The sequence below is a fragment of the Buteo buteo genome, chromosome 2 (assembly GCF_964188355.1).
Source record: "Buteo buteo chromosome 2, bButBut1.hap1.1, whole genome shotgun sequence".
Taxonomy (NCBI): domain Eukaryota; kingdom Metazoa; phylum Chordata; class Aves; order Accipitriformes; family Accipitridae; genus Buteo; species Buteo buteo.
Genome location: NC_134172.1, coordinates 79,181,069 through 79,193,258, shown reverse-complemented (window position 1 = coordinate 79,193,258; position 12,190 = coordinate 79,181,069). Strand labels below are relative to the sequence as shown.

The 12,190-nt window shown below is 47.5% G+C and overlaps 1 protein-coding gene across 5 annotated transcripts in view; it reads right to left on the bottom strand.

Annotated features, from left to right (window-relative positions):
• The window catches only part of TM9SF4 (transmembrane 9 superfamily member 4), a 27,928-nt gene extending 15,738 nt beyond the window's left edge, over positions 1-12,190 (bottom strand). For all 5 annotated transcript variants that reach the window (XR_012649335.1, XR_012649337.1, XR_012649336.1 and 2 more), the window contains exons 1-9: positions 12,119-12,190; positions 5,757-5,870; positions 3,999-4,098; positions 3,424-3,592; positions 3,214-3,343; positions 2,082-2,205; positions 1,072-1,190; positions 820-931; positions 245-315 (exon numbers count right to left, since the gene is read on the bottom strand). Coding sequence is in view for 1 of the 5 variants with exons in the window: in XM_075022124.1 (XP_074878225.1) it covers positions 245-315; positions 820-931; positions 1,072-1,190; positions 2,082-2,205; positions 3,214-3,343; positions 3,424-3,592; positions 3,999-4,098; positions 5,757-5,870; positions 12,119-12,139 (960 nt within the window). In the remaining 4 variants the exon portion in view is untranslated. The remainder of the gene's footprint in view (positions 1-244; positions 316-819; positions 932-1,071; positions 1,191-2,081; positions 2,206-3,213; positions 3,344-3,423; positions 3,593-3,998; positions 4,099-5,756; positions 5,871-12,118) is intronic.

Genomic DNA, 12,190 nt, shown 5'->3' with positions numbered 1-12,190 from the left:
ACATTTACAGAACTGTCTGCAGTCATTACTTAGGTCTGAAGACATCTGAACTGGTAATCTGCCATTGTACACAGATAGCCAAAGGTGGCCTGACAGCACGTGACAGAACTGCCCCTCTCATCTTCAGGACTCAAAGTAAACCAGGGGCAAGGAAAGAGACAATATATCCAAGTTTTCAGAATAGATCCCTCCTCATCTGTGCTTCCCTCCTGCTTTGATCCCAGCCCCAAGAACAAACACATACAATGTCATCTTCCTTGTTGTAGTTAGCAATGTCCTTCCGGAGAGTCCGGATGATGATCATGCTGAGAATACCTGAAAACAAGCACAAACTGAGTTTAGCTCAGAGGAGAGGCTCCTACATGGCTGCGCTGCTCTCACACTGTGTAACTAAATGGCTCCCACCAACACACAGTGCTGGCTAGGAGAGGAGGCCTTGAGTCATTAGCCATCTTCCCCAGGCTTCAGCAAAGACAGAAACAAAACGCCAGGGCGTAGGGAAGGCAGTATTCCAGCAGGAGTGGGGCACTGCGGCTTTCCTGTGGTTTTTTTTTTCCTTAAACATGGACGTGCAAGATGTGTGTTAACCACATTCTACTGCCTCAACTACCCCAGTCAGAGAGCAGAAGTGGGTAACTGTCTGACCCCATGGGGCGTTGCCTGAACAGGGAGGTTTTACGTGCTCATGATAGTTTCCTGCCCTTTCTGATCAGGTTCAGACATGGCCACATCCTCCTTGAGCCACCTGCAGCTGAGGCTTAAACAAAGTTCCCTGCAGATTAATGGTAAAGCCTTCTTCATCCCACACATCTCACTCACCTGAAAGGAAAAAGACGACCACAACTGAGTTAATGATAGAAAACCAATGAATCTGCACATCACTCATGGTCAGGTAGGTGTCCCAGCGGGAAGCCCATTTAATGTCACTTTCCTGAAAGAACGGGAAAGTTCTTCTCATAACAGCACATCCCCAATATTGTCCACAACACCTTTGTGACAGACACTTGGAGCATCAACTGCCAGCCAGCCAGGGGTAGTGAGCTGCCAGCCAGCTTCCCATTACTCCCTCACCTCCCAGTGGACAGAGTAGGTGAAGAGCAGCTGGTTCTCTTTAGAAGGATCTATTTCCTGAGGGGCAGAGCCCGTAGCTTCAGGCAGGGTGCACATACTCTTCTCATCAGCCTTCAAGTCTGTAAGGGAAAACATGGCACATGCTAGGTCAGCCCTTCCCTTGAGGCACCACCTCTCCCACTGACCATCCCGGCCCCAGGTACCCTTAAGGCACTGGGCTGCAATTACTCCAAATACTGCAGAGGAAGCACTTGTTCCTTTCTCACTTGCTTTGCAGTTTGCAAAACTATTCTTCTGATCAGAAGTGGAGCACTATTAACAAACTTTAAGGAAAGCTATACATAGGACTTTCCTTAACTGCAAGGATAAAAGCCAGAGGCTCTGAAGCCAAGGATTTAGACCATGAACAAATCCTCAATTCCACGTGACACGCTGAGAAACAAGACCTCTCCAGCAGAGCCTGCTGCTGCCAGAGGAGAGTTGCACGTGATGATATGCACGATGAGCAACTTCCCTTCAAGACGCCTGTTTCACGTTGGGTTCACTGAGGTAGGGTTCACTGTTTTCCCCCTAACCATTCTTTTTGAAACTCGATCCCCCTAGAACAGTTCCAAACATTCTGTAGGTCTCTGGACTAGCAGGTAGTGTCCCAGTGGGGGAAATCTGGGCCACAAAAAGAGCTAGATGCCATGCATACTTCATGCTAGATGACACTGCAAAAAAAAAAAACCAAAACCAAAAACTAACCCCAAACCCTCAAACTCGGATCTTTTTATACAAATTAATTTTCCACAGATTGCATTTCAAGTATTGAAATGGTTGGTATTCTATTGTTGGTACTTCCTTAATAACAAAGGGGTTTATTGTTCTTATAGTTTGGACTCTCTCATTTCTGCGCCCCAAGACCAGTTGCGAAAGCAACAACTGGCACCCTGATACATCACTGGCATTCAACTCTTGGCCCTACAAGAGATTCTTCTCCCTTGCTCCCCTCCCTAAGAATCTCTTACCTTCTAGTTTAATACTTTGGGGAATCACTTCAAAGCGTACAACCCTGTAGGTGGGCTCCTGGTTCTCTTCCACATCCTCTCTGTGGTAGTAAAGTATGAAGGAGAGGTGGTTGTGCAGGTAGAACTAAAACGGATTGACATTAAATAAAAAGTTAGCACCCCAAGGAAGGAACAGGCAAAGTTTAGAAAGCAGCTTCAGTGCAGAAAACTAAAGACTCCAACTGTTCCAGATGCACTGTGCTACAGAGCAAGATCAGGCTAACACTTTCTAAGGCTAAAAGAACAAGAGGAGAGAATAGATGTTGAAAAGGTAACACCTCAACCACTCCAGGCATCAGGGACAATGTTTTAGTCTATTTCTGGCCTGGAAAATATCATTCTATGTCACATCTCAACCATGCATTCAGTGGCAGCAGAATCGCCAAATTTAGATTGGAAAGACCTCAGCAGCTACAACCCCGAGTTTCCTGTCTGCTTTTTCTACCAGGCAGACATACATTACCCAGAGTCCGAGGGGACCCACAGCTGTCCTAAGCTTGCACTTTCAAAAGGCTCTACATCACCTATTACATGAACAAAGTACAGCAACCCCAAGCTGGCACAGCAGATTCTTTCACCTGTAAGACCTTAGGCTCAAGCGATTAGAGCTCCGTGTGCAACTGAACACTTGAGTATGATAATGAGATGTGTCTGTTAAGTCAAACAGCTAATCTTAGGGCACACAATCATGGAAAATAGCTGCAAGAATACACATGCTAAGTTTCCATTTGCAAACTTAAGCAGCTTTTCCTCAAAAAAACACTTTTTTTTTTTTTAAATACAAGATTCTCCAAGACCATTAAAGATTAGCCAGTTTGGGGGTATGTTGCCTTTGTCCTACTGAGGGGAAACCACCACATGCAGTTGTCCAACATTATACAGCGAGTCAAAGCTAGGACTCTTGGCTATTGTACCAGTAGTCCAGCACCTACTCCCTTCTTCCAACAAGAAACCTCTCTCACATATTTCCACTCTTTATAAAACCTTTTGGTTGCATTCCCAATACTCATACTCTCTTGTAGACTTCTAAAGCCCTCTGACAACCACCCAGATCTCCTCCGGGCACCCCTCAGACAGCATCTAGATTCTCTACCTTGTTACCGTCCATAAACCCAAGCCTGTATCCATGCTCAAACTGCACATCCTTCTCCTTCTTCTTCTCCTCTTCCTCACGATTGGAATAAAACTCCAGCCGTGTTGCCACAGGGAGGTTATCAGCAATGCTGAAAACACAGATTTCAGATCAAATTTGTCCACAATACAGAATCCCTACTGACATAAACCCACACTCGAGATGACTCACAGATGTACATAGTAATCTTCCCTGATCCGCTCAGCGATCAGCTTGCTCTGCTCCACTGTCAGAGTGACTGGTTTATTGGGAAAGTTGCACAGAACTTCACATTTCTTCTCCACGTTCATGGAAACCTGGAAAGGTGTATTTACAATTCGGTCCCCCCGAAGAACCTCACCTGGAAAACAGGAAAATAAGGGCAGGGTGAAAGACTGCCAGGCTTCTTGCCACTGGGTTGGCAGCGCAATGTACAGCTGGAACGATGACAGCAAGTCTCCTTTGTTACCACAGATGCAAGGATAAGATTGAAGGATAGTTAAGCTATTTTATTGGAAGTATTGAGCTCTATTTATGAAGCAGGTTACATGCCCTCCTTCTGGAAAGGTGCTTCCTCTTTCCAATATATAGACATCCTAGTTTGCAAACAGCCAGCATATAACAAATTAGAGGAAGCAGGCTCTCCACAAACAGTTTGTTAGATATGACATTTGCAGTTGCTTTTACTCCTGTAAACACACCCTCACACAGCGCATAAGTGGCAGCCCACTTACTGCTGGGGAACATGCTGTTCAACAGATACGTACCAAGATTCTCAGCCTTGTATGTTATCTTGGTGGGCTGGCAGAAGGGCAACGAGTAGTACTCATATGGTAGCTGGGTTCGTGAGCTAGTGAGCTTCACAGCCTGGAGGAAAAATGGAAGGATTATCCCCATGAAAGAACTCAGATAGTTTCCTATCCTCTCAGCATCAGCCAAGAGCTGAAGCTTACTTCAGGATACCTCCCATAAAGCTCATTTTTGGAAGCTGTTAAATAAAAAATAAAAAAATAAAAAAAAAAGGGAGACATATTCCTGGGAGAACAGAGCTCCAGCTTTCTTTCCTTTTGCACAATTCCTAGTTATTCATTCTCTACACTACAATTTAGTAGCAGTTCATTCACAAACAGAGAAACACTTGAAGAAAGAAGTATGGTGGATTGGTTTCACAAATTTATGGCTCAGTGGAGTCCTAAGAAACAACAAAGAGCTCAAAAGAGATTCAAGAGTCCCATTTCATACAAGACTGCAGTTATTTCCTCAAAAAAAAAAAAATATAAAAAATCATGTCACACTGGACCTAGAGGTCTGGCCTCTAATGATATGAAGAGTTCAGCAATTTTTATCTCTGTAAGGAAAGCCAGAGAGCCATCAGATTGGGAAGACAATGGATGATGACAAAACCCAAACATTTCTGGAGAGTTCCCACAAATCACATGGCACAAGGGAAGTGCAAAGACATACCATGATAGCCAAGGCCACAGTTGCTCCGAAAAACAGAAGCATTTTGTAACGCAGCCAAGCTCATTTATTGGAAGAGCGCTGGCAAACACGCTGACTTGCCTTATCACTTGAGGAAGCATTTGGCCCATGAAATCCCTTTGAGAACAGCCATTCCAATACCCCCTTCTTCTGGGAAGCTTACTGTAGCCACAGGCAAGTCTCATTTGCTTAAAAATAGCCTACGTCTGGCAGCCTGTGGCCAAAGAGAAAATTGTGTTGTGCTTCAAGTGGGAGCAGCCAACCTCACCATCCCCAAGGGTGCTGGATTTTGCTGAGACAAGAGGCCACAGCTTTAGAAAAATAAATTAAATGGGCTATAAATTGCTGATGTCTGGAAACAAAGCCTGGCTTCCTCCTGTACGGGTGAAGCAGTTCTATCATTCACTACCAGCAATACTGCACAGGAACAGCTCTTCAGCAAGCCTGGGTTGTAAGATCTGCAACGCTCAAGGACAAAGGCCTGCACTTGGAAAGGGCTTACCATGGATTTCACTTGACTTGAAGACACAACATGAGCAAACTGGGTAGAAGAGAAAATTGAAAACGTCTGACTTGAACCACTTCTTTATTCTACCATTCACCTACCACCTAAAGGCCCACCTTCTATAAGCACTTTAAGAGTCAGTATAATGCTGGAGAAAAAATCTCTGATTAATTCACTTCAAAGCTACAGTGAGAAGGAGGACTCTTTTCCCAAACAGAGCAACATCTTGAGGACTTTGGTGCAACTGCTGAAGGAATTTGGTAGAAGATATCAGAAGTAAGAAAGAGAATCGTGTTGGGAACTGCAGGGTAAGGTGATGACAGTGACCACTTGAGGGCTGCTTACACCCAACACCCTACATGAATGTTGTGAAAAAGATAAAATACCTGTCCCCAAAATTTCAGTAACAGGATCCCCAAATTTTACTTTCTAGTCCCACTTAGCTGCTGTGAGATAAAGAAGGAAAAAACCAAAACACAAGTAAACCCAAACCAAACAGACTAACATTCTATCTAAGTTCCATCTAAGTTCATCCTACCTTTATTTCTACAGGATCATTGCGGTGGAAGTTGATAGGAGCCACACCAGGTACATAGAAAGAGTTTGTACCATGCAGCAACAACAGCAAGACCAGCGTATATCTTAGCCTTTCCTGAAGAAAGGAGAAGAAACATTAAAAACAAAACAGAAACATGGGAACAACAGCAGAGATGGGCAACAACACTGAAAGTGTCCATCCCAGACATTAGAAAGGCTGTACAGTCAGGCGATTAAACACAAATCAAATTCAGAAAAACTATTCTTAACCTTGTTTTGTGACTCTCATCAAATCATTTTCCACTCTGTGTGTCTCTTCATCTGCAATTAGGAAAACAATGGCTTTGCTCAGCCACAGGAAAATGCACTTATCTGTAACATGCTTCATCTAGCAGGCTGTCATCTGACTTTTCTACTCCCACCCATCTAACACCCGTATTAGAAAACGCCATGGATTACTAGAGAAGAGGGCCGTAGCCTTGGCACTGGATTTCTGTCAGCTCTGCTCGTTAGGATTTACCCTGTAGCCACTTAGGGACTGATGCTCACGTGCCGCTACCTGCGGTAGTAGAGTAGTTATAGAGTAAGGTCTGACACCAAACTAACTCCTTGCTGCATCCAAAGGGATGGTCACATCACTGCTCCCTCCTATTCCACTCTTCTTTCGTCACCCCTTCGGGCCACAACACAGCTCAGTAACACGGCAAAAGTTTTCACCCCTTTTTCAGGGAGCGGGGAGACGGGTCAGGCTGGAAGGTTCAATCACTTCCATGGGGGCTCCAACACAAACCAGAGCCCGTACACCAGCAGCAGCAGCAAACCCTTTAATGGACTTTGCTGCCTCCTCAGTCCCTACCGTTACCTCCAGTAACGCAGCCCAGCTCAAGCTCGAGCAGGAAGGCTGTGAAATGAAAATTGAGCTTTAAAGAGTATTAAAAGACAGCAGCAGCTTGGCTGGATTAGAATATCAGCTCTAGTATAATCTCATTGTATTACTAGCTTCAGCCCATTCTCCTAAACTCCCTGCGTGTACAGGACCATTGGAAAACCAGACACAACCTGGAGTCTGGTTTGGGACAACTCTCAAGCTAATCCTGCAGCAATAATAAACTCAGTTGCTGCCTTCCTCTGCATGTCCTCGGCAGGGCAGGCAGAGTCGGTCTCCATGACCTACTGCCCTTCCACCTACATGCAGGAGCTCTGCAATCAAGGGTGGGAAGACAAATATAGAAGGGAAAAGGGAGAGGAAACAGACTGACCAAGTGAGACAGGCTTGGGCTGAAACGAGCCACCACCAGCCCAATGCCTGCCCTGGCTCAGCAGGGCCCAGGGTTCAGCACTACCCTCCCACCAGTTAACAACGTCTGGGCAGGCCACGAGGGAATTAAACACAAGATCAGCTTGCGGATACAAGCCAGATACCACGGGCAGCAGAGGGGAAAACATGCCGAGATCCAGGCTCCCGGCAGCCACCCATGGAGCCCATCCCAAACAGCCAGCCCCCACATGGCTGCTCCCTGTCAGCAGTGATCCATGGGGAAGGTGGAAGGAAGACGGGATCCGGGACCCAGAGAGCGGCTGGCAGGAGCTCTGGGCACAGACACAGACCCCAGGGCACCGGCACTGCCAACAGCACTGCTCCTCCTGGCTGGAAGGGGCAGGCTGCTATGCTGCTACAGCCACAGCATCTTTCTCAGCGCAGCACTGGAGCACAGTCAGCACACACACAACACCAGAGGAAACGTTCAACAGCTTGACAGTCACAAGCCAGGTGTGGACAAAAAGCAGCTCTATCACAGAGATCCTTCATCAGGTCGGCGGGGGGGGGGGGGGGGGGGAAATAATAAATCCATGTTTACTGCTCCCACACACCCTTCTTCATCACCTTCCTTTTGCCTTATTCTGAGGCTAGTAAGGTACATTTGGCCCAGACACCAGCAAGGGTCAATAGAGCATCCAGAATTGCTGGCACTGAGCAGGATGGAAAAAAAGTCATAAATATTGGAGTTTTTTTAATCTAAAATGTATTTAAAATGCAAATGCTAGGCACCTACATAAAATGTGTTAATACTAAATTATCAGATACATCTTTTTGGCTTACAAGGGAGATTTTAAAATCTATTCTAAGCACAGCTTAATGCAGTTAGAGCAGGCAAGAGCCTCACCTGGAAAGTAACTGGCAAGCACTCTTTTTAAAATTGCTTGGACTTAATACTGATCTACTTTGAAACAATGTGGGGCTTGTTTTCTGTGCTTCACTGAATTTTGCCTTCTCCGATCTTGTAAGAGAGTGCTCTGTGACTCTCCAACCAAGTAGGAAAAGGTCTCCCGGGCAGGTGAAGCACCAGAAGGGAACAGCACTCTTGTCCTACATCATGCTCTACAGCAGCCAGTGACCTGTAGCAATTATCCGCTTTGTTTGCCACTGAAGTGCCAGAAATACACAGCATGATATTACTTAATAAAAACCAAAACCACACCGGTGCCATCCTTGCCCTGAAGAGCTTGCAAGGTGACAAGATAAGGACAGAACTTCAGAAGGCGCTCGGGAGACATGCAAGCATGTAGAAGATGAAATTTTTGATGACACCTTTGGCAGAAATTAGGCTCTTTGAATACAGATGACGATGACTCAGGCAGCACCAGGCAACAGAAAAGACAAGAGGGGGCTACGGAAAGCCTTGCCAGGAAAAAACATTTGGTAGCAAGAAATGGGAATGCTGCTATGCAACAGGTGGGGGGAGCGTTGGAAGCGAAATTTGAAGGAAATGCCCAGCGCACGTTCCTAACCTGGCAGCTCACATCCAATGGAGCACGCGTAGGCTGAAGCCAGGGCCTTTCTTATCAGGATCTTTGCTTTCGTATTGACAGATATGCTTCATCATCTCCAAATGAAGGCAGCAGTTTAGCAATGACAACACGGACACATGCCAAAACATCTGCATAACTCATGGGCAGTCATCTCATTTGGAAGATGCCTGCAAGCTCAGTTATCTCCTACGCAAGGTCAAAACTCGCAGGACGGAGCTCTGCTTTAGTTCAGTCACGGAGCCCTGGTGAGGCACAGACTTCCAGCAGACAGGAGACACCTTCTTCGTGGCCTTTACCAATTACTTACATTTCAAAACACATGCATGTGTCTTGTATCTTGTCTTGTATCTGTGGTGCCAGGAAATCATAGAACGAAGCAATAAGTAGCACAACAAATATGCACAACTCCAGATCAAGAAAAACCCAGCTGCATGTAGACAAAAATAATTATTGTACTATATGTGTACCTGCAGACACATACTGGCAAGAGACCCTTTCTTAGGAGAATATGACCTAAATGAGAGAATTAACTGCAGAAGTACAATCAACTCCTCCTCCCCCTATCCTCCAAATCACAGTGCCTGGTGAGAAGCACTACTCACACTGAAGTGATCTATCACGTGCAAAAAGCCTGCTGAAGGAAAGCAAAGTTCTTTCTCTCAAAAAAGAAAATAAATTTCAAATGCCACTGTGTTCCTTCTGCACACAGGACCCCGACGGAAGTCACACTCAGGTCTCTCTCTCGCACTGGTGGAATGTAGCCTGGGGAAATCACGGCACGAGACCAGGCAGAGAGCGTCACCCCGGGAACATTGGGCACGGTGCAGGCAGGACACTGCCAGCACTGCTGCAAGCACAGCTACACTAACAACCCCTCAGAGCAGCAGGCACCAGCCGCTCTCCCCATCGTCACGTAACTCGGCAGACCCGTCTCCTAGGGGCAACAGCAACTATCCTCAAGTCTGCGGCATCTCTCTGGAAAGATTTTGAAAATCTATTCCTGTAATTAACTTTAGAATGGAGCACTTAGCTATAAGAATAAATTAACTCAAACCTTCCTTGCAGCCATTCTAACAGTATTTCTTGTCCTGTGCGCAGCAATGAGAACAGAAGTTCGCACACAAACCCTCTCTGAGAAGGTATTTCTGGATAATTATCACTACACTTGATACTTGCAAGCAATTCCAGGACACAGTTTCTCTGATTTATCTCATTTAGAAAGACTTAAAGAATATTGCCATTTTCTGTGAATTCACAAAAGATTTACAAAACATGTGGCCAAAACAGAGCAATTGTTTAGCTAAATCCCAGCCTGACCAAGCGCAAAGAAAGCCTACAATGTGCATTTATGCCATTACCACGCAACTGTGTGTGCTTCCCTATGGCTTGCAGTCCCGGAGGCTACCACTGCCAGAGCCTGAACTCCAACATTTATTTAAGGGAAGGGGGAAACAGAAGCCGACAAGAAGCTTTTCCCTGTGGCACGCCGCCAAGGCATCTCATGTAACCCAGAGGACCTATGGCTGGGCCATTTGCATCCAGAACATCCCTGCCCAGGTCACTGACAAGAGTTTTTTTTCTACAGACCAACAACTTGAAGAAACCTTTGAGCAGCAGCAATTTCAAGCATTCTGCAAGCATGTTTATAGGGCTGGTACTGTATCAGGGCTGGTTTAAGTCTTACAGTTCCATAATCCACATATGAACTTAAGAACATGATACAGTATTTGCTCAAAGGGAGGAAAAGGAAGTAGGAAGTGACAACCATGAGTATCATATGAATGAGACGATGGACATAGTCCCACTTCTTTTCTGCAGAAAAGGGCAAGAAGGACATCAAACAGCCATAAGCAAGAGCTTTTAACTTTCAAAGGCAGTTTTGAAGAAAAAGAGGGAAAACGCAACCTACGCAGAGCCATTTGTCCAGCCAGATTCACAAAGCTCCGATATCCCGTTCTACTCACCAAAACTTTTTAATACGGTGACAGAAAGGGAGGGACGACATAACCCACTACTTTGTGGGAGGAAAAAAAATCCACACGTAACAGAGCAAACTGAAGCTCTTCCACATGTAACATTTACTCCACCCTCGGGCACATTAACAGGACATGCATAGTGCTAACGGCACCTGCTCTTCAGCCCCTCTGAGATGCCAGCCTGACACTTGCCTCCCTTTTTCAAGGGCTGCCTCGTTAGATGTTCTTGACAACTGTTTGGACAAGCTCATCTTTATTGCATCTCTACCCAGCTCACCCTTGCACTCGGAGGAGTCACTGAAAGCCTTTCGAAAGGAGACAAGTGCTGCATTCACATTGATTTCAGAGAGCTCCTTTGACACCAGGAGAGCTGTTAGCAGTCTTCTCTGCCTTTCATAAAAGAGAAGGCTACAAGGAAATTCCCAGTAGGACCATCTTCAGCTCTCAAAGCCAGCTCAGGCACTCCCTCCTCCCTGCCTGGGAGAAAGCCAGCAGAGTTTGAAGATGCTTAAAGCAAAAGAAATTAAAACCTCTGCTCTTCCAATCTCCCTTCCAGCTTCTGCCAATCTTTGGGCTACATGAGTCACCTCACATCCCCCACCCTGGCCAACAGCGACCTTTGTATCAGCACACATCACTTATTCATACAGCTATTCTTACAACACCGATCCTTCTACAAAAGCAAGGAGGAAAATTCATTTTTTCTACTACAAAACTTCAGGCAGATAATTAACATCTGAGCAGCTCATTTCCTCCTCCGTGAGGTGGCACTGATGCTCGCCTACCTTAGCAAATTCCCACCAGAAACACCTTCAGCTCTCCAAGGATTCAGGGAATAACTCAGTAATAATAACAGAGATGCTGAGGCGCGGGGAGGTGAAGCGGCCGCTCGCGCCCCAAGTCGATAACCGCTGCCAAACGCTTGCGAAAACCGCATGCAAAAAAAAAAACAACCCAGCCTCTTTGCTTGGCATAAGCACCTGGTTCAGGCCAACACTTCCCTTCGAGAGAACCGCACGGGGAAAGAAAAGGTTGCCCGGTGCTCCTGACAAACGAGGACGCCCAAAACCTCGGCTCACGCCGCGGCCGTGCCCCCACCTCCCACCCCCGCGTCCCTCTTCCCGGACAACCCCGTTCCTCGTGGAATCGGAGCCGGTTTTGCTGCCGAGGCAGGGACCCGCTCCGCCCCGCCGGGCCCGCGGGCACCGAGCGGCGGCCCGAGCTCTGTCCCCCCCCCCGCTCATCCGTCCCCTCCTTCGGTGAGGCCGCCAGCCGCCGTCCGGACACCCCCGGGGAGTCCCAGACGGAACCGGGGAGCCTTCCCCGGCCTGGGACCGGCGCAACCCGCGGGGACAGGGCGAGGGGAGGGCGCGGGGCTGCGGGCCGGGCGCCGCATCCCTCCCAGCGCGGTGCAGGCCCGACGCGGAGCCCCCCCTCGCAGCGCCCCGGGCCGGGCCGCCTGGCCCACGCACGGCCGGGCCCGGGAGAGGCCGAGGAGGAGACGAGGGCAGACACGGAACCGCACCGGGACGGGACCGGACCGGGCCCCGCCGGCCACTGGGGCCGCCGCACTCACCATCGCCGCCGACGCCGCCATCTTGGATCCACGTGTCGGGGCGGACGTCAGCGGAAGCGGCGCACGGTTGGC